At 38.8% G+C, this 27,973-nt stretch overlaps 1 protein-coding gene across 1 annotated transcript in view; it reads left to right on the top strand.

The window, feature by feature from the left end:
- Positions 1-27,973, top strand: part of DLG2 (discs large MAGUK scaffold protein 2) — a 1,017,318-nt gene that overhangs the window by 7,462 nt on the left and 981,883 nt on the right. Inside the window, exon 3 of the mRNA XM_075050147.1 lies at positions 10,677-10,808. Coding sequence (XP_074906248.1) covers positions 10,677-10,808 — 132 coding nt within the window. The remainder of the gene's footprint in view (positions 1-10,676; positions 10,809-27,973) is intronic.

Raw genomic sequence — 27,973 nt, 5'->3', positions numbered from 1 at the left:
GACAGTAGTAACCAACATACAGAATATGTGAAGAAACCATTTGCTTTTTAATGGCTGTGGTCCAGAGGAGCTTTTGGTGGCATTAAACTCTCTTTGCCAGGACAAGTTAGTGCAAATGCCCTTAAGTCTGTCTTCAGTTTTGGGATGAAGAGGTCAATGCTTCCTTCAAAACACATTTATCAGGGAATTGAATCATGTAGAGTTTCCTGGAAAGAGGGAATCTGGACAATTTATGGTTTTACAAACAGAAACCAATTTTTAATGTTTTACAGTGCTTTTCTCTCCCCTGGCTGTATGGCATATATCGCATTATGCTGTAGCGGAATAACTGAAGTCACCTTCCAATTCAGTCCTAGGTGTTGTGCACTATAGCAATGCTGCCTTGCAGATGGATGCCTGCTGAGCTGTGCTCTTAACAAAAAAAACCTCAAAAGCACCACAAACAAACCCCAAACCAAACTTTGCAGATCTACAGATTCAGTTGTTTAATGTCAAATATGTAGCATTAATTTTCTGTTGTTGCCTGGAGGCACATGTTTTATTAACTCAGAGACTCTAGTATAACACAAAGGTTCTTAAATGAAAAAATCTGATGTGAATGTGAGAAAATGTAAGACCATAGTGCATATCTTGGTAATAAATAAAGGTGATTTAATCTCATTCCATTTTAGTTTTTCACATCACTAGAAAGATGTTAGTGTTACTGAATTAGATCTGAATTTTCTTAATTCGACATTGTTTTCTTTCATGTGATGTAATACTTATTTTGTATGAGTTTTGAAGTTATTTATTCCTGAACAGACATCTTTGTGTTAGCTTTCTGTCTCATTCTAATTTTCACATTTATGTTAATTTTGATGTTGGATGTTCTCTTAAAGCAAAAAAAACCCCAAAGCCAAAACCACACAGCAGTTATATTAAGCGTATAACTCCTAGTTTTTGCTCTTGCAACTATACATCAAGTTCCACTAGTTTTGTGTATTACATACAATTAGATTGTAAGCTCTTCAAAGCAGGGCTCTTTAATAATTTTACACTGTTAAGATGCCAATCTACGTTTATTCTGCTGCATAAATAAGAGGTTTTCATTTTGTGCTACATCATTTTGAGGGTTTGTGGCTTCATTTTTCATTCTGTCTTCATATTTGCATTGTTGATTTAATATTAGCATTTGTACACCTAGATTTTAACATTGTGACACTTGAAAGGCAGAAACAAGAAGTTCAGGTGAAGCTACTTACATTTGCAGAATTTCTGTAGTTTTAGAAGGAGTCTCAGAGCCCCAGAATCTGCTCACTCTAGTATTTGAGACACAAACAGCCTGTGTAGCCAGGTCACAAAATTTGAGAAAGAATCACTGATGAGCAGGCCCCACATTACCTTCAACACGACTGGGAAAAAAGAGACTCACTCTAAAAAAGGAATGGCCCTGGTGGGATGAGCAGCTGATAGCAGCAGTTGCTAAAGCCCTTCTGTGGTCCCTGAAAAGAAGTGATGTGGTAGGAAGAATCCAGGTCCCAGAGTCAGCCACTGATAATGAAGCAACAAGTGGATTCCTCCTTATTATGGTCAAGCGTGGCACTTAAAATGAACAGATTATACACTAAATACCAATTATTTTTTCAAGATTTAATTGTAGTTTACAGGATGGAGTGAGTAGAGGAGGCATATCTGTGGGATTGCAGGGGTCAGATATTCCCATCTGGGGGCACAGAAGCAGGAATGCAGTTTGGTGTTCAAGATGCTTTCTGACAAGCAGAAATGCTGGAGAAAAGTTTGTAATTTATGCTGAGCCAGTCACTAACTGATCTTTATATAGTTATCCTATTCCTTGAGTAAATACAGTTAGTCAAGTTTAAAGGAATATATTTAAAACTAAAAACTATGTAAAGGTGGCAGTTTAACAGAATAGATGTATGGTTACGTGTAAAATCAAGCGCGAAGATACTTGGACAACAAACTTGTTGCAGCTAGTCATCATTGATAACTGAAATTTTTCTTAAGGAACCAGTTTTCTGTAAAGTAAATTAGGCAAAAAGTCTGATTCTTAACAAACAAGCAAAAAAAGAACGCTAGCATTCTTTTATTATCATCGCTTCCCTGGTCATTTGTGTGTGTGTATTGTGTTCCATAAAGCTGATGGTACTTCTGTCCAGCTTCATCCACCAGTCAGTGTTCTGTGGCATTACTGGGTCTTCAGCCGGAGTTTAAAGGTTGTGCTTTAAGATAAATTTAATTCCAGAAAAGAGAATAAGAGGCTTTGGACATGTAAACCGTGTACAAAAGTTGCAGGGACTGGAACTGTTTAGCCCGGGAAAAAGGAGACTGAGCAGGGGATCAACATGACAAGTCACACAATCTGGAAGAGGCTATAAAGAGAATAATGGTTGTTTGCTTTCCACATCGACATCTGGAGGACAAGAAGTAGTTGTCCTGATTTATAACAAAAAAGGTGGAAATTATGTAGTAGAAAAAAAACCACTGGAACCTTCAAGCACTGAGCATTTAGCCCTCTTCCGTGCATCATCTGCACAAATCAGTGTTCTGTAACAGGAGACTGCTGTGCGACTGCTGCTGTTTGATTGAACCTCTTGCACTAAGTATTCGGAGCAGAGACCTGCAGTAACACAGCTGCATGTTAACACCGTTCAGTGCAGAGCTGCCTGTCCTTACTCTAGTCCAGTTTCCCTTGGCATTTGGATGCCTGCTTTCCTCTTAATATACCTGAGCATATAATATTGCTTTGTTTTATGAAATTTGCTGTTGTACTTGCGTAGCAGTTCTCACAGAATATCTGGCCCAGTTCTTGGCAGCTAACAGCATAAAGGTCTAGAATAACAACGCTTCACAACTAAACTGTTCCTAAATTTGTGTGTTGCAGGAAAGCAGTCTGTGCAGAGAATTCACCAAGGCTACAGTTCATTTAGGGGTGTTGCACTTCTTACAGTTAACGGAGAGCGAGGGCAACTCAGAATGCAATGGTAACTTTAAATATCATTCCTTGAAAGAGTCTCTGCACTAGCCTAAGATTAATCTTCACAGACCAAGTGTCAGTCTCCTCTGTATGTTGATCTAGTTCCTAAAAGCTGAAACCCCAGAAATAAGCCTGGCTGGTAATCCCTTAAATGATGAACCCCCCTTTTTCTGTCCCCTCGTTTTCCCTAGCAGGGCAGAAGATGGGTTTGCGTGTCATGCATACTCTCAGGCTGTTATTTTTAACCCTTTTGCTTGTTTGTTGTGAGTGCTCATCACGCTGGGTGATAGTATTTGTCACAGACGTAATGCCTTATGATTCCTCAAGGTTGCATAACCCATATGTTGCCTTTTCTTGATAGTTCATTAAAGTCCTATTGCGGATATGAAGGCCCCAAGATGCTGAGAGCTTACTGGTTTGTAGAGGGCCACAGATTCCCTGTCTGCTTTCCCTCTGTGCAATCTGCTAGATTAAGTTGCGTCTCATATTGTTGTTTATGTGTAAATATTTTATGATTGTCATTTGTCTAATAGTTCTCAAGCCTTTTGAAGCATTGGAGCCTACAGCTTGTGTTTTTCTCAACATCTTAGTGTACTGTTTCTTGTACGTCTTTCTAAAATTTGACTGGTTTACACCTCCTCTGTGTGTACAGAGCATTGCATATTAACAGGATTTATTCCTCTGTGTTTGCTGTTGTGTGTGAAGATTAAGAAAGGTAAATGAGTTACTGACTGCTTTGGCTTGGATCAGTGCCGAGGCAGGTTGCCTGGAAATTTCTTATAAACTACTGCATCCCCTCTAGTTGATCTATAACAACTCATTTTAATTTTTTGAGCTTTCCAGAGTGGAGGATCAAATCGAGAGATCTTAAAATAATTGAGGCAGGGAACAGTGTTTACTCAGACGTCTGGCTCTTTTGTCAGTGGTCATCTAAACAAAGGTGTAAACTCCCCAAATGTAAAGGTAGTTTTTGAGATCCTTTTCTTCTGAAGTTATCAAAGTTCACTGAGAAAATTTCATCGCTCTCTTTCCTGGTGCTCTGATTGCATTTCTCACTTCTATTTTGGCTGCTGTGTTTTTCCTCCCCCATTCCTCATGCCTTTTCCAGCTTCAGTGCCCTACATTTTCCTAATTCTGGTTGTCCAAAAGCAGGAAGGGGTCTCCTGAAATGTGTTGGCATGTTTTTCTTTAAAAAGTCACCTACGCCACAGACTTCTCAAGTCAGAAAATGCTCCCTCTTAGGAAAGGGAGCAGATACAATTAGAAAAAAAAAAAGAACAAAATAAAAAACTCCATCTTATCAACTCAGTTAGGGTTAGATCTCAACTGATGATAAACCTCTCTCACTGATGAAATAATATTTTTCATTTAAGTCAACATTTTTCCATAATGTTGCACCGCAAAAGTCTTTTCGTTCGCAAACTCTGATGCCAATGGGAGGAAAGAAATGCAAATATGATCCTAAACTTAGCAGCACACTCTGGCAGGCTTGGTGTTCCCTGAGAGGCAGTGGCTGCCTGATACGACCTTGTGCTGCTGCTGGGCACTCTTAACCAGCTGACTGTGATTTCTTGGACAAAGCGGAAGTTTCCAGTTCTTGCTGAGTTTGGAATCGTATTTGCTTTTTTTTCTCTCCATCTTCTGAGCTACCTTGCTTCGTAGCAGGAGTTGGGTGACAGGTTCATACCCCTATGGAAGGCAGCAGCAGCTCTCAGCAGACTCACAGCTGTTCGAAGCACAGCAATTTGTCCGCAAAACCAGTGGCTGGTCCTGGCCAGTATTGTATACAGGTCCATATAGAGTTTGGCCTGTATGGCTTGACTGTGGGTAGAAGGAGCTCTAAGGGATGGGAAATAGGTACAGCATCTGCCTGAATTATGTGGTGCTGCTATCCTCTGATTCTTTGCTTTGAGTCATCATCATTCAAAATATTCTGGTTTGAGGAATTTTGAAAGTGGAGCTTCTTGGAGGCTGGTTTTGAATCAGTTTTATCTTTCTCATATAGATTCAATTAATCCTGTTAGTCAAATCTTTTCCAATTTAATTACTGAAATTTTTAGATATTCCTAAATTATCTTCAGATCGAATACATTTAGTTCATCTAAAGGACAAATGGTTTGAATAACATCTGGGAGATATTTAAGAAAACATTTCCAGTATCCTGTAGCTGTTCCCATAGGCATCATGTTGTGTGAAGTGCCGTGTGCGGGCATGGCTGTGTCATCCTCCGTCCCATATGAAGGCACAGTACGTATCAAAGACTTTTTAATCAACACAACTGTCTCCATACTAGCAGAGCTACAGTGCTTCAACTCTACCAGTACCATACTTGAAATGCTGCAGTAAGCGTAGTTAGATGAACGCAAATGGCATGTCAGTGAAGTTCAATCCTGCGGCCTTCAAGCAAGCGCAACTGCCGGGAGTATTTATATTTTGCTTAAGTAAATAGTTGAACATGGGGTCTACAGGGTCAAACTAATGTACAGGTATTTCGAAGTACACCATGGAGCTTGTTCCTCTGTAGTGCTGCAGCTGTGTAGTTGTTCAGACCAGTGTAAAGTGTACTTGAAATAATGACGTTTTGATTTCACAGCATTTACGTGCTTTTCTTTACTCATTCGGCAGTTGTATGGGTGTCCGTACAAGCACCGTGCACCTGCACCATGTTAAGCGCGTAACTCAGTTTTTGTATACGTAACTCCCATAAGATTTCGGGTCACCTAAACGCATCCATGTAATCAAAAGCAGAGTGCCTACCTGTTACACTCTTACTGAAAAAACTGAAGCTCAATTTTTTCTGTGTCTCCTTGCCTATATGGAGTTTTAGTGATTCTAAAATGTGCTTGCAAAAAATGAAAGCATGGCAAAGATGCAGAAATAAACCAGAAGAGGAAGGGAATGCTTCTGGTTTGAGGTACTGGTTAGTATTGCAAGTGGCATCCAGGTCTTGGATACAGACCCTGAGAAGTAGCTAAAGTAGAATTGATTTTGGCATAATTTTATCAAAGTAAATGATAAAATAAATGCAGAATTTCCTTTCTTGCTTTTAAATATGTGACATTTAGTCTTTCATATGTGTAGCGTACATTTTAAGAGCAATGCTTTAGGAAACAATTTTTTATTGGTGAGAATCTCATTTCTCCTGATATACAGTATACATTACTCTGTACCTGCTTGTATGTGTGGCTTCATTTCTTGTTGACAGTGTCCCTGGAAAACTTTTTCTCTAGAAGTTATACTGAAGCTACATTTTGTGAAAATATAACTTGGGTTGTATTAACAATGTATTTTCTGTATAATTTTATTATTTGTTTCATCAGACGCATAAGCATTGCCTCAACAGATTTTTTTGGCTCTATAGTGTAACTGTCTACTTGTGGAGCTTTAAAAAATCTACAATACATAAAAGTGTGTCTATAAAGTGTGGGGACTATAAAGTGTGGATTATTCTCTAATGATCCCATCTAAAATAACTCCAAGGAAAGGATTTGCCTGGTTTTGATTCTTATAGAGATCAATATATTACATTAAGCAGAGACTCATTCTGTACAAGAAAAAATACATAATTTCTTGGGTGGTAGAACTTTAGATTGTTTGAGGGAGGAAAAAGTTTTCCAAAGAAATCCAATAAGCAAAGTTACTGATCTACAGCTTTGTTTCAGTAACATGTATCTCTGGTTTGTTGTATTGTAGCAATTGCCCATTCCTCAGTCAGTAACATAAACCACAAACATTTATGAACTGGTTAAAAAATTATGGAGTGATAAAGCAGTAAAATTTACAGAATTGTTAGTTAGTTTGGATTAACTGATAACCTCTGGGACAAGATACTGTAGGACCATAAAAGCTTGAAGAAATTTTTCTTACTATTGTATTAAGATGTTTTGAGTATGATTTATTTAAACAAAAAAATAATGCATATACTGTCTAGCATACATGTGAGTTTTTGTAGGACTGTATCTTCTGAATGGTTCTTGTCAAAGTCATCTTTCAAAGCCAATAGGATCAATTTAAAAATGTGTCATAATATGCAAAGAAATGGTAAGAAAAACTAGAACAATGTCCAGTAGATCTCATGGGACACAGCTGATACTGACTTTTCAGTAGTCTTTTGTTAGCAGACAAAGGACCTACTCAGGATCAACACGGAGGCTTACAGCTTAGGATATTAAATTGTGTGTTCAGTGGATTTGTGGTCTTGCTTGAATTTGGGTTTGGTATCAGCACTGAAGAATAATGGTACAATAGAAAAAAGGTTTTTTGGTTGTATTTATGATATACTCTGACTGTAAGGTACAGGACTTATTTTGGCTGCTAAAAATTAACCGTGTGCTCCATTGGATATTGTAATCCCATACATCCAGAGATCCAGTCCTTCATGAAAACCACCGGTCTGCCATTCTTCTCGATGAGAAGAATGTGTGGGAATTCAGCTTCAGAAACTTTGGTTTAATTTGGGTGGCAGGGAATATGGTTCTTATTTGACTATTGTGCTGCAGTCCAGGCAGTCAATTCTTGCTGCTGAATATTATTTATGCTTTGTAGCTGTCAGACAGCGCCAAAAGGCAAAGGACTGGATGTCCTCATCTGCTTTGGGTGTAACTGGGAGTTGAAGATGCTTATTATCTTGGAGAGAGTACTTAGTATTCTTCAGACGTGCCATATTGTGTTATTTCATATTTCTGTTTGATTGTTGTGCAGAGGTATGAATGTTGTGTGGCGGCGCTGAACAGGATTATGCCCCATCGTGCTACATGCTGTACAAATCCTTATGAAGATCTAGTCCCAAGTAATTTATAACCAGTAAAGTTTGTCAAGAAGGTTGAAAGTTGCTTTTTTGACAGCCTAATTAGTGCCAAAATGACTGGAGATTGGAATAGTCTCCGTAAGCCCCTTGACTTTTCAGGAACACTCCAGTAGCAGCGGTTACACAGCCCCCTCCCCAACACGCTACAATATTCTTGGTCAAGATGTGTTTCCAGTTGATACCAGAACATCAGTGGTGGCTTTCAGCAAAAGCAGGGCAGCCTTGGGGTGACTGGATCTCCCAGCACATGGCAAGACATCACAGGTTATTTGGAAAACTAGATACACTGCTGCCGAGTGGGATTGTGCGGGAAAAAGCTGCAACTCCATGCAGGAGCTTAGGGAGGGAGTAAAAATGAATGTATCCTATTAAAGCTAGAGAGGAAAATTAGGCAGGAAGATAATTACTTGATCTGGGATTTAGCCAGGATTTAGATTTAACACTAGAACTGTGATCTGTTGCTGGTTGTTCAGTTTGTAGAGTTTAGGACTGGTTTGGGGTCAACCAAAAGTAGGCTTTTTTCATCTTGATGAATTGGAAAAGAATAATTTAAGTGAAAATAAAAACTCTGCTCATACCCCCAAAGGATGCTACTTTTTTGTAGCTGGTTTTTAAAATAAGAACCATACACTTTAGGGAAGGAAGGAGGGGATGTCAGCACACTTCACCAAGTGACTAAGAAAGAGGGAGTGATAGGGCATCTCTGTGGTGTGGCATAGGCATTCAAATCCCATTTTCCTGATTTCTCAGATAGCCCACTTCTGAAAAGTGTCCTCAGTACTGGATACTTTGCAGTGGTTTTCCACCACTCTCTGCTGCTTCAATTTAATATAAATAATCATGTATTCATTGCATATGCCTGTCTGTACTGGGGGGAAGGCAAATGCCTGATTCCAACCCGTGCTTTAAGTTATTAAGTAATTATTTTATTGAGGGCAGCTGGAACTCTCAGTATATAAATTAAAGCACAGACGTCACAGGTGGGTCAGACACAGTCATGAGGTCAGTGAAAGTTATGATGCGATTGAGATTTTCAAGGCAGAAGAAGCCGAGCTCACATGTAGAATTAGTTCTTTATTCCCAACTGTTTGTTGGGAATATCCTAACCATATCCCACTTGGACCCAGAACTTTGTTTCGAGGCTGTGCTTTTGATTTGGGTGATCCATGGTGGGAACCCAGCCCAGGTGTTGTGACCTGGCCTTTAAAAGAGCGGATGTCTCTCTCTGTAAGTGAGTCCTAAGCGAACTACTGGCTTTAGGTGAAAACAAGGCGATTGCCTAAGCCTTACCTGCCCCAGGGACAGCTCTCATGGAAAGAAGGGATTCCTCTTGGAAACCCCCCTCCAGGTGGGATTGCGGCAGGGAGCTGTGAGCTCCTTCATTGTATAAATGTCTACACTGCTATAAAATGCTCCCTTATCTTCATATATACGTGATATATGCATATATTTTTATATACGTGTGCACGCATATATGTACACACAGATATTTAAATACCATTCCTTTTTATTCATTGTGTTTTTCATTTCTCTGGTAAAATGATTGTGACCAGCCAGAATTTCTGTGAGGAGAAATAAAAGAAATTGCATCTTCGTAAACATTAATAATTGATTAAATATTTCCCCTTTTTAATTTGAGAATGTTACCAACTTACAGAATACAAGTCATGTCTCTGCCCCTACTGTTAACTCCTCTAGTTGTCACACCACAAGGCCCAGGCTACAGGGATCCTGTTCAAGATGCTTGGATGAACAAAGATGGTCAATTTTTATATAGTGAAAAAGGAGTTTTCTTTCAGTTATTTAGAAAAAAGAATGATAAAAGCAGTTCTGTTTTGCCTTTCCAAGCCTTTTTACAGTACTTTATTGAGTTTAATCTAACTAAAGAGTCTGAACCTCTCCTGGTTAAAGAAGCTTGCTTTGAACTCTACTGTAAGAGATTTAGATTGAGGTACTTGTTTCACTATAATTATTAATTTGTATTTTTTACTGTTTGGTAATCTTATTGCAAGCTTGCTGGCAATATAATTACAAAAGCGTGTGCAAATATCTCAGTGTCATATACATACGTGTGTGGACATTTCTGTGAGCTAGTTAGGATGGGGAGAAGGAAAGGTGAAACATGATTCTCCATTTTACTCTATTTTCTTATATGTAAGATGGTGATGTTTGGATTTCATACAATTTTATCTGTCACTCATGCTCTTGGCAAATGACTACACAAAGATAATAGCAGCAGGAGAAACAGTTCTGTTTCTCTGGACTCTTACAGAAAGGCTGGATTGTTACATTTGAGCCAACACATGAGTGAATGTCTGCTATCAAAGTCTCATTTTTACCAAAGAGGTAGATAGCAATTTTATGTAGTGAGGGAAGAGAAAAAAAACAACCACGCTTTTGGACACCTGCCTTTCAGATACACATTTGCTATTCAGAGACCAGAGAACTGAGTGCTGCAGATGTGAAGCAAACACTTTCATGTCTTCTCTGAATATGTTTTAAGGCCAGTTTTCCTGCATGAGTATTCATAATGGTTATTGTCTATAATTTTGTAGCTTCGGCAAATTGTAATTTGGTCCATACCCCATAGCTTCCAGCTGGTTTTGGATAAATGAAAGTTAAACACTTGTTGTAGAAGCCATTCAAGAGATCATTTTCCCTTTGCAGGGAGATCTCAGACATGCAGTAATCTTCCTGTTTTGGTGTTGGGTTAATCTCTCCATTTTGCCTGTGTTGCTCATGGCATACAGCTAACGACAGAATGCAACAGCATTTGTTGTAAATCTTCCTTACGTGTGTGAACAATGCCTTTAAAAATGTGAAGTTAATATTTGAACATTTAAATACTTTCCAGAGCCAATAAAATATATTTTTTTTCTACTTGTTCATTTTTAGATACTGACCGAGCTTTAGTGCTGCTGGAAGAATACTGTAAAAAACTAAGGAAGCCAGAAGAGCAACAACTGAAAAAAGCCATCAGAAAGGTGATGGGCATCTTTAAGAGCAGCTTGTTTCAAGCACTTCTAGGTAGGTACTAATATTTAATAGTAGATGTATGTTCTTGAAAGCCAGAGCTAGGTCAGAACTAGTAACTTTCTTATTGGTCACTATTTAATTTGTATTTACAATGGAACAGCATGTTGAGATGATCCTTCCAGGTTCTCTGTGGGGAAACTCATTGTCCTGACATTTCAAAGGTATTGTCTTATTTGTAGTGTAAGAAAGAGTAACAAAAAACTCATGCAAGATAAGGCATCAAATAGTTATTCCTAAACCTTGCTGCTTTCCTTTGTTTAATGGAAGTTACTGAACCAGAGTAGGATATAACTGTTTATACAAAATTGAAGATGAAGCTATCTCCACACAGGTAAATGGCCAAAGTTTCATTGATTTCACTGGCACCAAGTAGCATCTGAAATCTTTGTGTCTTTTGCATTATGTTTCTGTGAAAAGTGTCAGCCAAAGAAACTTGGAAATGAGTCAAGAAAAATGCTCAAGGACACAGTGAAACTTTGGCAGAACGTTCCCGTTCGTGCAATGTTGCAGCGTTCAAGTAGACGTGCTGGCGTATTGCTCAGTCTTTCTTCCATTTACTTGAAGGTCCCCATTTCACCTTGTAAATGATGATATTTGTCAAAATCAAGCACTTGGTGTTTTGGAGCTTTATATAAAATAACCTCCATAAGTTATTATATATAATGTTTTCAAGGTCATAAACGTACCCGGTTGCTGTAGCATCCCTGTTGTCCCCTGTGCCGTGCCTGTGCTGCCAGTGATGGGAAATGGTGACAGTAACTGTGCATCACCCTTGCTCTACCTCCCTGTGCCCTCTTGCTCGCATTGCATTGGCACCTCGGTGGTGTTTTCCTTCACAAACATCTGTACGTTTTGTGCAGAACTAGTCTGAAGGGCACATTGCTTAACACAAGCGATGTTTGTGGAAGCACACGTACCTTCAAGTTATGGTTGGTTGAAGCCGGAGTACCAGTTGTGCTCATTGCAGAGCTACAATCAGTAGCAGTTAAGGAAAAATTTTGGTTATCTATCATAAAAGCACATCATAGAAGCACATCAATACTTCACTATTACTGTGAAGACAATGGAGGTCCTGGAAGAGTTTCAGTAATTTCTGTAGCATTTATGAAAAATGTACATTACCAGTCTCTAACATTTCCTGCAAATGGAAGTAATTAATGTCAATGCTATTTTACTTTAATTTCTCTCACCTTCTTTAAAGTGATTAGCTTTATTTTATAAACGCTATGTATTTTTTAATTGCTCTGTATTCTTCAAAAAAGGAAATAGATTAATAATTGAATGGTGTTTACCAAATAGTTATAAATAGATTTGAACTAAAGAATGAAAAAATGATGGGACGTTTCTATATTATTTTTATGAAGATAACTATGGATATAGAAGTATGTGCTGAAGAAGTACACAGGTCACAGAAGTGACATTAGCTATACATTTACTCCTGCAGTACTTTGAAGTAATCCTTCAAAGTGTTCTAACATGTGTGCTTTGTGCGTGGCTACACTGCAATATTTGTTGATGTATTACATATGCCAGTAATGAAAATGTGATTATAGCTACATTAAGGTTGAATTCAAAGAATAAATGGAATCTTTTGATTGCCACAATAACAGACTGAGTAGTGTGGTGTTACAGAAGCTAGATAGCATTTTAATTTGTAGGCCTTTGGATGTCTTTTTCTTGTTCTTAAATGCTCCTTTTTATAAAAGAGATTTGGGAATTGCAAGACGTGTTCAAAGTCTCTCATTATTCCATTTGGTTTGCTATTTGGTTGGTCTAGATTCTGGAATAATACAAAAGAGTGACCTCATCATTTTTTTAAGTGTGGTAGATGATTTTATTGCACAATCAATAATGAGGTTCTTGCATAATAGGTATTTCAAAAAACCCCACTTCCATGACATCTGTTTTAGCTTCCCGTCATAGTTTCTTCCATTCACCTATAAATCAGACCACCACACAAAGAAATACCTAAGGCAGAACTTCTGCTTTGTTTTTAAGTTCTGTACTGCTAATGTTCCTTTGTCTTTTATATTTACAGAATGTCTAATGGTCTTGAAAGCATCCATTTTTTAGTACCTAATCTTAATTACAATTAATTTTCTGAGTCCGAGTGTTTATCTCTTTCCAAAACTTGATCTCATTTACAGCTGTCAAACATTGGTTTTATCCAGAATTGATTGACCTTGTCAATATTTAGGCTGTAGCTACTAATGAAAAATGTGATTTTTGTACAGAATCATTAACCTGGATGCAGAAGTGCACATTCCTACCAGGCATAAAGTTAACATAATTTTATGTGCCCAATTCAGTTTTTGGAGGTCCTACAGCTTTGGTAGAATTTGATTCCTTTACAAATAAATTCAGCTGTTGTAACCATCCCTGTCCTTTAAGTGTGTGTTCAATTCTCATTAACTTCCAAAATGCTTTAAAAATCTGTAGGATGTCTTAAATTGAGTATAACAAGAACAGATAAACAAAAATAATTATAATTAGAGGCACTTTTCAAATCTACTGTTGTCTAGTTCCTTTTGTTCTCAAATTTATGCTTGTGTGATTTGATTCAACCAGCCGTCTTTGAACTCGGGCTCTCAATGCGCGCGTGATTGTTTTTTATCTTCAATGTGTTTCATAAATATTAACTGTTGACTACTGAATGGGGGAGTAACATGAGAAAAATGAGGATTCAATATTTTTCATACGTATATTCTACATATGCAAGAAGTGACTACAAATATGGAAGTAAAAGCTCTGTAAGTGATTTACAGAAAGGTTATTGAAGGATTGTCCTTTTACATTTTAATTTGGGTTCAAAAGCATCTCCTTCTCCCTTCGGGCTGTTCTTGTTGCTGGACTTTGCTAGAGTTGCCGTGTTCGGTTACAGCTGAGTTAGTTGCTAAGAGGCACATTTTCAAAGCGACACGTGGAGCTGCAGTCTCTGGAGTCCCATTTACACTCCAGTGGCCGAAACACAATGCTTTGAAAATCCAGCCCTAAGAGGAGGGAGGAGGAGAAACTCTTCAGAAGGAGCGTGCAAGGGGAAGAACGCATACTCAGATATTGACATTACTCTTAAGTTAATTCCAAATTATTTTCACCAAAAGGATTGTAGCAATCCTATGCGTGGTGAGGAGTTACGGTACCGTTGTTATGATGAGCTCGTAAGGATTTTTGCTTTTTGTAGGGTCATCCGTAGCTAGATGATATTAAAATCAAAGGGTCCTCTCAAATTGTAGCACATGTTGTTCTGATGTGAACGTTTTTTTTTTTTAACCCTACAAGGAAGAGGAAATGAAACCTGTGGAAATCCAAAAGCCTTTTTTGTTGGGATTGTCTCATAATGGGGCATCTTGGAGGCATTGTGCAGAGATAAAAAGGGAAAACCATGAAAGAGAGTAATAGTCATCTGGATATGTCAAAATGACCAAACATTTTTCTTTTGCAGTTCTGTTCTTTATGAAACTTAATCAGTTTTTATAATGCAACACATAGTTTAGTACAATTTATTTCTAAAACCCTCTGCTATATATTTGTCTAGACTTCATTTCATTAAGAAAAGTGCATGATTTTACAGCTTAGAAGGCCGTTCTGCAAAATGAGAATGGATGAAAGAGGTTTATGTCAGGGTTGGGTTTTTTTGTAGATACATCTCTATAAAATATCATTTTGTTTCTAGCAGGAATTAAAGTGCCACAAATAGCTGTAATCATCTTATGCAGTATTAGGTAAAAACTAATCTCAATAGGTTTTTCTAAAATTCGGATAAACCCAATCTGCAGTGGATGACGTATTTCCTGAGGACTTTGAAACCATGTCTTATGTTTTTTTCTCATGCTTGCGTAACTTTGCCTGAATTTTAAAATGGCTTATTTTCAGCTAAAATCTGCATCACCTTTTTTTTTTTCTTTTTATGGTATTGTACCATTTCTGCAAAATAATGTGGATGTTATAAAGCGGCCTGTCTTAAAAATTGCTGTAGTAAACATTACAGAATTTACTGGTGATCTCTGCTGCAGCCTGTATTTAGAGACTTAGGATCTAATTCTGTGGTTTTAATAAGAAGGATTTTTTAGACTCTTTACCTCACTCAGTGATAATGTCTTTTAAACCAAGTCAAAATGGAAGTCAGGCTGTTCTTCTGCAATAAATTCAGTGGCAGTATAATTCAATAGTGTTATACTAGTATCCAAACTTCCAGGAATCTAGTTATAACTTGCGGTCCTCCGTGTTACTGGAGAGTGCTATAGGACAGATAGGGTATATAAGGAGGACATAAAATGTAGCTATTTAAGAGAGCCAAAGCGAGTCCTCCTTTACTTTAATTATTTTAGGATGTACATATCTATTAAAAAATAACATAGCCATTGACAGATGCAAACATTTGGTATAGTAAGCATGAAGCAAGCCAAGAGCTTGGTTTCCTAAGGATTTATCTTGGTTTGATTGACTTTGGTGCCTGCAAAGCCGTGAGCTGGGACTGAAACTCCCCTTGCATTTAGGGCAATGGCTTAATTTCAGGATAGTTTAGATATGAAAGAAACTGGAGAGGAACCTATCATAGGGGTAATGATGGGATGTTGAAACATGCCCCTGTCACAAAAGGAGAATGCTAAGTATGAAAAATGGGGAAGATTTTGATAGATGTAGCCATGCATGTCAATGGAGAATAATGATAAAAAAGTCCCCCCATTTCTAGGCTTTAATGCTGAGAAGAATAATTATGCTGTTGACCATATAGAGAGAAGAAGAATGTAGAGGCAACTAATAGAATGGGAAGGAACTTCTTTAGGCATGCTGTGCTTAAGGAGAAACCCTTTAAATAGTGACAGAAGGATTTGAGACTAGACGGAAGGAGGTGGGTCAGGACTGGGGAGCAGATATATGAACAGCAGGATAAACAGTGAGAAAAGCGGGAGACTTGGAACACAGTCCTGGGCTGGAGATGGAGCCTGCACCAAAGTAGGTGTTGAAGAATTATAGATGTCAGAGGAGAAGTCAGTGTCATGCAACACCTCAAAAATCCAGTGCTAGTCATACATGGTAGCGCTGGCCTTCAGTGTTAAAAAGCTTAAGAGATTTGCACAAAAGGCATAGAAATAATCTATAAAATACCACTGGTTGTTATTGTCTGCTTCTATGATCTGTCTTTAGGAAACACTGCAGTCGTATTTTCAGGCTTTTGTCCACAACCACCAAGACCTCTTTTGTACTTCTTCCTTCGAGCGAATGTAAGATGTGACATTCATGGCACCATGGAAAACAAGGCAACACCAAACTTCACAACTCTCCTGATAAAGCTGCTGGAGTTGAGGATATCAAAATGGGCAATGTGACTGACAAGCACCTTTCTAAGGCAATGGTGGCCCTTGCTAATACCAGTTGTTCTCAATCCACAGGAGGAACCACGTTTCAGCACTTAGTGCTATGTCAGTGTTTCAGGGACCAAAAGGATATTAAATGAATTGTTGTACTGGGAAATTTTTCAATAGGAAAGCACAACCGGGTGTTGTCTATTCACACTTGCCAAGCTCGCTCTCGGTAGATGTTTTTAGCTCGCTTATGTGTTCGGTACGCTTAGCTACTTACAGTGCTCCTGAACGTAAGGTCATTGATCTCGTATGTCATTGTTCTCTAGCCTTAATCCCAGTTAGCTTGTTTCTGGTCATGTCAGGCTATTTCACCTCCTGTAATGACACTGAATTCCTCGGGAGTTAATCCCGTGTAGCCAAGCCTGTGTCCGACCCAGGGACATTAGGCAATCCTCTCGCCGAGGGCCTGAGTCCAGCGTTCACGAAGTCAAAGGAAAAACTCCCATTGACTTCGCTTGCCTTGGATCACGGGTTGGAGTGATTCTCCCAGAGATTTATATTCAGACCTTCGCTGACTGAGAAATAAAGATTCTTCTATAGCTGTTTCTAAAAATATTGAAACCCTCCCTCACTATTACAAACATCGAGGAGCAAAAGAAATGTGCAAAAACCCTTCAGTGCTCTGTCACATTTGAGAGGCGCTCAAATGACATCTCTGACAATGGGGAAGCCTGTTATTACTCCGCACAGAGTCCTACTTTCCCGAACTGGCATCTTTCTTTGTTGCGGCATAAATTACAGCAGAACTGAAATTTAAATTCAACGGCAGCTTTTGTTTTGCCTGAAGACAGCTGCAGCTGCTTTTATTCTTGAAGTCCAATTCTCTTAGTAAGCAAATTTGCGCTTTCTCTCAAAAGAGCTAAAGGTAGCAGTGCTAGATCTTCGGGATGGTTTGAAGCCGTGTCATCGTTTTTTTTTTTTTAATGAGCTGGGGGCTGGATCGCAGCCAGCTTGAGGAGCTAACCCTTGCGGTTCTCCAGTGAAAGTTTGGTCACACAGAGTGAACCATTTGTTCAAAAAAAAAAAAAAAAAAAAAGGCAGATCTATTGTAAGTGGTTTCCAGTGGATTTTGGCCCACCGCTATATTTGCTTCCATGGCAGTGCAATTTCCCCTGCAGTGTCGTCATTTCTGTCCGGCTCTTCTAACTCTCCCCACCCCGTGGTACCTGCAGATCCTTTGGAGGACGTGGGGCTTCTTTGCTTCTATAAGTTGCATTGACGTTGGGCAGAGGGTTCAAAGTTAGCCGGTGAGAGCTGGCAGGCGGATGCACATCCAGGAAAAAGACAGACAGACATCACGTTACTCTAGGGAAATCAGGCTGAAAATATCCAGAGAGGGGAGTTTCACCGAGGTCTTAGATGTTACCCAGTCTTTCTTAGTTGTGTCTGTGATGGAGGATCTGAAATATTTCTGTATCTCCCAAAATCTCAGAATTGCTTTTGCCTTTGGGACTTACTGGGTATTACAGTGATGCCTTACTGGTTAGAGATAAGGAGCAAATAGAGCCAGGGCATGGCTCTCCCTGTTCTTGCTGGCCAACCTGGAGGTGTGAGTAGCCCTCCCACAACAACTTCTTAATATTAAAGTAATTTGGTAATTTTCTACCTTGAGAGAAGGTGTGTGTGCAAAGATGTGGGAATCATGTGTAGGTACCCCAAATCGTTTTTTGTTTGAAAGAATTTAAATATTAAAAGCTTGTGAATTACCAGAAAATACCTCAACCCCAAAGCAAAGCTCTGATTTCTCTTACATTTGTGGGAATTTTGATTGGGATCTCATATGGGCTGTTGACCTTTTCCTTAAGGAATTGCACAAAACTGCTGGATATGAATGCTGATGGACTCTGAAATATTCAGAATCCCAGCCCAGGTCTGTATTTGGATTCTCAACCTATCTGTGTACAAGAAGAAACCGATTACAGCACTGATACAACCTAGGTAATACATAATCACTTGTAATCCTAATGCAACCCTCTGCTCGTATTTTGCTGCCTTTTAACCAGTGAATGATAGCATTTGCATCTCAGGCAAGGAATTCGGAAGCTTTGTGGACTTTTCTCTTTCGAAATGCAAAAGCTGTGCATTGGAAATAAACCATTTTTAAGATGAGTTTTTAATATGAGCAATATAATAACTGTTGAGCTTGTTAGTTTTCAATATCCAGCAAGGAATAAAAGCCGTTTTTTGTTCCTGTAGTGTTTTTTTTTTTTAAAGTGTGTCTTGACCATATGGATTCCATGTATAATTAGAATTAATAAAATGCAGTTGCAGCAGCTGTTGCTGTGTGGCTGCTGTCCCAGTGTGAAGCTTTTCTTTCTCTTTGCATTAAATAGGGATAGCCATTTATTATTGGTTTGTGATGAGAACTAGAGGCAAATTATTAAGAGATGCATTTAGATAATCTGGTTTTATTCTGAATAATGTATTCTCATTTTTCAAGCTGAGGGAATATAAAAGAACAATGAGATAGATTTTTTTTTGGTGTTAAATAAAGAAAGGCTGGATTTATATCTCGCTAATGTAGTTTGTACATCTACTAATAAAATGGAAGAAAATAATCTGGAGCAAGCTGTTCCGTCAGTAATCCCAATGTTTATTTTTGTCTCTAAAATAGCAGAGCTGTTCTCCCTCTCTAATGTTTTGGTCTGCGGAGTCATTTTAGGCTAGACTGTGATGTGATTTTTGTTTAGTGAATATAACTTTTTGAGAAAGTGCATGGTAATTTTGAAATCACAGAAACATTTTAGCCTTGAAGAGTGTTATACCTTAGAGTTTTCAAAGCTGTTATAAATGAGCCAATTCTGTTGCCTGGTGCCACTCCTGTGGCTCTTCTGGAATCTCAGGGCTCTTTTTCTTAACCCTGTCCTTCTAGTGTCGTGGGAGTCAGTGGAATTGGGATTGAGCACTGAATAGTAAGATGCATGAAAGTAAACTAGTTAATCCTACAGACAGATATATACATGTATTTGTGTATATATACACACACATATATAATACTTACATAAATTACTATATATATATATAGTAATAGGTAACAGTGGATATCATATTTATGTCAAACTTCTACTGTAGTTTTCTCAGGTATGATTCTGTACTTTGGAGCTCTGTTGGGTATTAAAATATGTCTTGACAAGAAATACTGCAGACTGTGTTGTTCATTCCCATTGTGTGTTTATTCTGTCGTGTGGTCCATTTTCTGCGACTGTGTTTGGGCTCTGTCACCCTGATCTGCCACTGAGATAATTACGAGCTCTTTTCAAAGAAGACTGAATTTATGTCATTCATTTGTTCTTTCCTGTCTCCATTTTGTCATCATAGTTGTGTGATTTTGAATTTCTGCTGATGTAGTTGATTAAGGCACTATTGCATAAAATCCCAGGCATTAGAAATAAAAAATACTTTTTATAATAATTATCATTATGTTATGTTACACAGAATATATGTGGTATTTCAAAGCAATGTGAAAAGAAGAGAATTAGGTCTGTGGTCAGAAGTAGGGCAGTGCTATAACTAAGGTAGCTTCTGTGAACTAAGTTCAATTCCTGTACGTACATACCTGTACATTCCTGTACGTACGTACGTGTGATACTTCATATTTATTTGACCTCAAACTGTTTTCCTTCAAAAATCCTACTTCATTCAGTGTGCAGAAGGGGCAGGACTCAGTTTATGAGCAGGTATTTAATGCGTTGCTTTCCCGTCTTTATTTACTGTGTGATGAGGTGATTGTAGTTCTGTGCTGCGGAGGTGGTACCGAAGCCCTGAGAAATAGAGGTTAAAATATCTATTTATTTTAGAGGCTTGACTGGAGACACTTCTGACCTGATACATCACCACATACACTTTTGATGTCTGGCCACAGCTCTAGCTGCAACAGGGCGTATCACTATTCCAGCAAGAGTGTCCCAATGTCTCATTTGGGACACTTAAAACGTGAGGATCATCTGGTGGGTGATCATTTTGGAAAAATACAGCGTACATGACTTCCTGACCATCACTGAGATTCTCTGTAGGAGTCAGAGGTAGCGTCTAATTCCGGGGGTAGCATTTAATGCTCTTAAGCTAAAGAACCTTCAAGAAATCTTCTTATCGCTCTCAGCCTTTCAGCTCCTGAGGTAAATGGTGCAAAGGTTGCTCAGACAGCTTCCCCAGAGCAGACCTCTTCGGTATACTGAATAAAGTGTCAGAGCAGAGAAAAAATTGTATGTGGCCATATACTTAAATTGCGACACTTTCTAACTTTGGGAGTTGCCTTTACAACCAGTGTTTTGAAGTTAATTTTACATGGTGATTTCCTAGCCTTTAAGGATACTAAAAAGAACTTCTCATTGGAAGTTCCGTTGTGTGATGATATTGATAACACACATATTTTAATCGAGGTCAAAACTGTCGGACACTTCACACCAGCCTTCGCTGCTTGAGCTAATAGAGGTGCTGACACTACCAAAGGTACCGTTTCCTTTCTCTTAAATCTGATTTTTGTCCCAATGTCCCAGTAGTTAGATGGTTTAGATGAATTAGATGGTTTTCTTCTGCAAAATAAGTGTTTTGAAGGTGTATTTCTTGGAGGTACTGGGATTGGGATCACCATCATTTTCAATATGCTACTGGTAATGGAAATGTCAGAGCAGATGGTGTCAGAACGGCTTTGCTTGGAGGACTCACTCCCGATTGTGGCTCTGCCGCTGCCGTGGTGCATGTCCTGGTCCTCTGCCTCCGCTGCAGATATGTGGGCACGTGGCTCAAGAGTGCTCTTGTTGCCTTCTCCTGCCAAAATTCTGGTTATATAAATATATATATATTTACATACAAATTACATATATTCACAATATTATGTATATATACACATGCACATATATCTATACACATACATGATATAATTGCATATTTTTACATATATATTCATATATATGAATGCTTATTTTCATCACGGTATTTGTTAGGAGATTCACTGTCTTCCCAGAATCCAAGTACCTGCAGGTAGTAGGAGGAATGGTTGTGGGGGAGTATCTTTCAAAACAGTTGTTAGTAATTAGATAGCAGGAGAAATCTGACCTAATTACAGTGAGACAGAGGGATAGATACTGAGTTGCATTGTGTACCAGATATTTTCTCCCGAGTCTTGCCTTTTCTTGAATTATTTTTAATCTCCAGTGTTGAACTGCAATGTAGAACTATAACTTCATTCTTTTTGTTCTTTAACCCCTAAAACCAGAAGACTGCTCTGTTTTTATTCTTGTCATTTCATACCCCGCCTGCCTTCTGAGGATTTACCAATGAGTTTTGGTGTGGTAGACTGTATTTCTCATGTTTGTTTGGTTGTTTTTTCCTTATAAGCCATTAATTTATGTTTTAAGTTTTATAAATACAATTTGGAAGAAACCAAATATAGTTGGAAAAAAGTAACTTTGATCTCTTTAAAGTTGAAGTAGTCAATCCCTTTCTCTAAATAAAGTTTAGAGTGACATCTTGTGGTAACATTGATTTCAAATATACATATCTGTTGGTGTTTTATTTTGTCCACAGTAAGCATAGTGTTTTCTGTTTCAAAATGTTATGGATCGCCTAGCAGAAGTATATAATGACTTCTGAATTTCACTAGGGCTTTTGTGAGATCAGAGAAAACATTGCTATGTGGTGTAAGGGTCCTACAGGTATGCTTTATCTTTTACTGCGTGAAGTTTATCCTGTGAATACCTGTGAGTTCCTAGTGTTTTGAACTCCAATTTAATGCTCTTCCAGCTGTTGACTGTTTTTTAGAATTGCTCAAAAAGTTTCAACTAGCCATGATGCCAGAGCAAGCAGGAGCACAACATCTCTCAGCAACATCTGTTTGTGCTAATTCATTAGCTGTCCAAAGATTTGCTTAGTTTTAGGTAAAGATAAATATGTCCAGGAAGCTAGCATGAATCATTTGTCAACGTAGAAATGAGTAAGCCCATTTAAGATCCGTATTGCAGTAGTATGTACGTGCTTTACCTATGGATCAGCCTACAAGGGACTAGGTGGCATAAATGCACCAACGACAAACCTCGTCCAGATGCCTAGCATGTGCTCAGGCTACAGTTTTGTGGTGTATATCTAAATGAAATACAAATCTCTTCAATGCAAGGTAGGTATGTAGAACAGTTTTGTGGTCAGAAGCTTAAAGGATTTGGGAAAACATGTAAGATTTGCTTTCTCTTTTGGGAAACCCTCTGCAGAAATGCAAGAGTGGTGTCCCTACAGACAGTTATTGTCAGGTCAAGCAGAGTACTGCCTGGTATCGTCTCTCTCAAATCAGCCATACAAAGGTCTGTTCCCATTCCTCAACACTAAAGAGGAGAAAGATGCTTATATTCTGCTAGGTCAAGTCTGAACTGTATAAAATAGTGATTTATGTGACCATAGTGCCCATCCGGCAGGTTGAATACCTGGTTGCAAAATTAACTATTCAGTAAAAGACACTTGACCTTTCTAAGAAATAATTGGTTTTAGGAGAACGGATTCATTAATGCATGTCAAATGGAAGGTCCCTCTACCACTGCTCCATGGCGCATCACTTCTAACCTGTGGTCCCAGGTCTGCTGTCAGGTGTTGTGTATATGGGCGACCTGATTCAGGAAAGGATTCTGTGTTTGTGTAATTCAGGGGTTTTTGGAGGTATTTTGCTCATGTGAGAGTGCCAGCGCTGGACTAACGATTCATGAGATGTGCTGGCAATGTTAAGGATTTTTAGCTTTGTGGTAAAGCACACAAGGAACATAAGACCTAAGAAGCCCAACTCGATGATCCTAAAAAGGCCATCTGGTGACCTCGTTTATTAATTTGATGGAAAAATAAAGGCGTAATGTTTTCAGTTAAGATGAATGTTTAGCTCGCCTGCCAGAATTGTTTCTCGTTAATAACTAAGTACAAGTTAAGCTGTTAATGTAATCCTAATACTGAAACTGGTATTGATGATGTAGATTTGGTGTAAAACTAAGCAAATAATTTGGATAGCCTATCAGAATGGGCTAGCCAGTTAAATTTCTCAAATATAGTTTAGGAAAAGCCTGTAAAAATTATATTTGAAGTATACAAAGTGTGTTTAAATGACATATTTACAGGAATCACTCTGGAGATTTCCTTGGCAAAATGTGTCCACCCATTCCAACAGAGACTATTGAAATAGTAAAGAAATTTGTAGATGCAGTTAGGTACCAAACTAATGCCCATTCTGTTTAAATGCCCTCTCTTTTTGTCACAAGAAACGACTGGTGATGATGTGTCATGGTAAAGGAAAGCTGCCTGCTCTTTCTATCTGGTTTCTGCTGCACAGACGGCAATGTCCCCATTGCAGTTTTTGAATGGCTGCTTGGTGAATTTTGTCCTGTTACGAATCTGAATCTTCTCTAATAGTTTTCATCTGCTGGAGCAAGAACTTAGTCTTCAAGCTGAGACAGTTAGATATTAAATAGATGATGCACTGTGAGACTGTAAAGAGGTTTCCCCGTAATGCAGGACATGAGGCTGAGATGCCATAGTGCAAACCACAGTTTTCCCCAAAACTGTGACTTCCAGGTGGCGAATTCTCTGCGCTGGCAGGAGACGTTCCCTGCCAAGTGCAACCCATTGAGGCAACCACCAAGAGAAATGGGGCAGAAACCCCGAGCCAGCTGATGACCATTGCTCCCCAGTACGGTACTCCGTACTGAGTGGGATGTGTTGAAAACAAGGTCTCATCAGTTAGTGTTTGGGTGGGAGGAATAGCTGTGTGAAGGCTTAATTATTGAATCCTCTGAACTCCAACCAGCTATTCATATCTTCTTTCAGCAGTATAAAGCCAAAATCTTACTGTACTGTGATCACTTATGTCCCCTGGCTCATTTTGTCAGAATAAAAGCAAGATTCTACCAGTTCTGGCCCAGATTTTGTGCCAGGGTTGCCCTTTCTGCAGCTCAGAGGTGACAGGCTGTGTGCAAGATCTTCCAATATTATTAATAGCCCCAGCAAAATTAAATTTAAAACGGAGGTGGCTGAAGGAGAACAGAATCAACCATGGAGTTTGGGGGCCGTTGCTTTAAGTAATTGCTTTCTACCCATGTAAATCCCTCTGGGGTTCTTTTGGATTAAGTATTCCTTACTTCTTCTCTAAAACTCTTGTTTAATATTCATGCGTGTTGTTAAACAGCTGCTGCATCCTGCTCAAGAGCGGAAAGGGGGAATGCATTTCAGTAGCAAATGAAGTGATACTTAAATATATCCCTTGCCTACTTCAAAGCAGCAGTGTGGGAGTCAATTAATATTTATCAAATGCACTAAAGTCCTTGGATGAGAGGCACTATGGTTGTGCAAAACATTGTTTGTTTAGAGAGCTCTTTTACCTGGCCATTTTGACCATTTGCTAAATGCACTTGAGAGCGATCACACAAAACTTGCTATAATGCTGACTTGATTTCTCTTCCCATCTTTGAATGGGAACAGAATCAGGACAGACTTGCCAAAGGTATAATAATTGCAGAAATGTAGGTGCTCTACTTAACCTGAGAAAAAAATGCACTTCACTTAATTAGTTGCATGCATAGCATTTTGCAATAGATGGTAATACAAAAAGGTTCTATTAACACAATGCAATATAGAGAGACCTTGTTAGATTTTATTACATTTTCTGCTGGGTAATTTATTATGATTAGAAAGCCTAATTCTTTTGCTTATCTTGTAATTATAGCAAGGCATTTATGAGCAGGAGCTCCAGCTGCTTTTCTGTGTAAAGTCTCATTAGATGAGGAATTAGAAAGCCCTTTTAGACTGTTAATTTTTGCTCATAACACAGGGTGTATAAAGCATTCTAAAATGGATGTGTTATGTGAGGTCAACGTTATATTTCGTGAGTTGATACCTGAGTTTGCAACAAGGACAACCAGTCTGAGAGATTTAGATGGTCTTCAGAAGAGTACCTCTTTATTTTGAAGACCACACCTTCACAGCTCTCCTCTGGAATAGGGAGGTAACTAATATTCCCCATTTCATCAAAAAGAAGTGTTAGGTGTCTGTGTGTACAGTGGTCTCTAACCCTGCATCTGGATACAGTCCAGTGTCTCCCATTTGACACCTAAGCAGCATCCCAGTACGTGTGTTTGGTGAGAATGAGACATCTAACGTCCACATCTAACTAACCCGGGAGTGCCGTCCTTGCGGCGTGGTGCCCAGCTCGCCATGGCACTGCTGGGACTTTGTTTACAGATCAGAAAACCCAGCTGATCTGAACAAAGGCTTTAGTGACTGACCCAAGACCTCGTAGGACACTTGTGACCAAACACGGAGCTGATCTGAGGAATCCAAAGCTGACATCATACCATGAGATCATCCCAATTTATGCTGTCAAGCTCAAGCTATAATGGAAAGCATTGTCCGACTTCATTCTCTTGGAGGGAATTTAGACCCAGTCAAGGTCCTGTTCTTGTTCAGTTTTGTTATCTTTGCTGTGGAAGATGGGATAGGATATCCTCCTAGAGCAAGAGTGGGTCAGCAAATGGCAAGCAGTAATTAGAAATAGGAACATATGAAAATAGGAGGGGACAATGAGCTTTTATTGGTGTACAAATTACTAATAAATACATAGCTCTGTATTTTTACATTGTTTGTGATAAATGGTTATTTTTACAAATCTGTTAATTACTGGAAATTATTTGTCTTACAGTTTGGACAAATATATGTCTACCTGTGGATGGAGCTGCCATCTATGAGACTTTTTACTGCCAGTCTTGCTTTGGGTGGTACTTGCTCATAACATGGAATCTGAGTGATTATGATTGAATAAACCAGCTTTGTGGACTCTAATGCAATAAGGATCAATATTTTAATGGGAATACAAAAGTAAAAACAGATATTTTATTAATATTCTACAAAACTTGCTATTATCCCAACCACCTGTGAGTGAGGGTCCACTGATTTTGTTCAGTTCCCAGTCTTCTGTGATCTGAGCCAGGAGCAGAGGGCAGCGTAGATGACTCTAATCTACAGCTTTATATTATCCACAGGCCAAAAGAAACTGCAGGGTAAGATTCAGTCCACATAATTTGCACCTTAATTGGGTTGGCCTTTGAAGTGAGGGTTATACCCCTAAATATAAGAGTATAGTCCTGTAGGCAATGGAAAGAGGTGGTGCCTTTGAAACCAGGAGATCCTATTTGCCTAAGGTGAGATGACCTGGTTAGATTGGCTGAATTGTGTACTAAGAATTCAGGCAAAGCAGAACAATAACAACAGCAAATATACAAGAACAGTGAAAACAACTACTGCTTTAAAACATGCTTTTAAAAAAAATTTATTTTTCTATGTGGAGCTGGAATTGTTTCTAAAATATCCTTATTTTTCTGAGGAGGTACTCCTGAAGAGCAGGAATCATCTTTAGTTGGGAGGTTCTATCTAGTTGTGCAATGGATTTTTTTTCACAAATTTCAATATTCCTTACTTAAAGAGTCTAAACTGGAGCCATACAAAGCACCAAGCCAAGAAATTCTGTCCTGTGCCTGGTGCAAAAGTTGCATGTGAGTGAGAAGGACAAGCTCTCTCAACAGCTTTGTCGGTGATTCCTGGGGATTCAGGGAGGTGTCTTGGTGACAACATAAGAATCCCAGTTGATACTCCACACAAATTAGAATACATGCATCTTTCATTGACTGCTTATCTGGGACTATAACAATTGTTAGAGTAACGTGAAAACAGGACTGTAAATACTGGATAAGAACATCCAGTACTTTAATGAGATAAATTCACTGCCAGGGCTCTGGGGAAGGTAAGGGACAAGCACTATTTGTTTAGCTTTGCTAAGTGTTTTGTTTATCATGTTAGACTTTTTGGCTGGGGACTTACTGCCAAGCACCAGTTTCCCTTTGGAGTACCTTTCTCTTATCTCTTACGTCACTCACAACCTTTTCTTTTGAGACTATTTCTTCCTTTTAAAATTTCAGTTGAAGGAGAAAATCAATAAAACCAGTTAGTAAATTTAAAAAAGAGATTGTGAATTAAGTATCTTCACTACTTTCTCACCTTTGACCTCTGCAGTTGAGATGGAGGGGTGGGATTTGTGCCTTTTTGGGGGAATTGCCCCTTCTTTGATATATTGCTCCTCAGCCCCAGGATGTCAACTGTCTCCTGAAGTACCAGGGTGCTGTGGGGTTTCCTGCAGCATTTGCCTACAGAATTTGGGCTTTCCTGGTGTAGCATTAGGATATATTGTGAAGGTCTCTGTAATAAGGCCATGCAGCCAAAGAACTGCTGGATTTCTCTCTTTGTACCCTGTTTTCTTGCAGGTTGGCTTAAATTTCACTGAAGAGAGGTCTAAGAAAGGAACTCCAATGGCCTTTTGTCAAACACCAGATTTGTATTTATGCTTGTAGCTTTGTATATTGATTTTCAGGTGGTGAGGAGATGGATCTCTGGAGAAATAGGGATGGGGTTGTGAGGCGCGATACAGTAATAGTGCTGTAATGATGTTATGCCAGGTATATTCTGCATTTAAATGAGGAGTTGGCATTAAATCAAGACAACCCTAAGGTAGTGGAGGACATCTGGGTAAACAAAAGGGCCATTGCGGAACTTTCACTAAGCAGTGTGGGTGGTAAGTAAAGGATTAGAGATGAAGACACAGGAATGCTAGGACATGTATACTCAATTCTCAATGGGATAAACACATTTTCAAAGTGGATTATAAATTTGAATAGACTTATAAATAGCTTGTAATAAGAATTGTGTCGTATTGCAGGTTTGTGACATAACCTGTGCTGGCAAAGTGCTCTTATCCAGCACCATTTTTAAGGATAAATA

This window comes from Buteo buteo, chromosome 18 (genome assembly GCF_964188355.1).
Source record: "Buteo buteo chromosome 18, bButBut1.hap1.1, whole genome shotgun sequence".
NCBI classification, from domain to species: Eukaryota; Metazoa; Chordata; class Aves; order Accipitriformes; family Accipitridae; genus Buteo; species Buteo buteo.
This window is presented reverse-complemented; position numbering and strand designations above follow the sequence as displayed.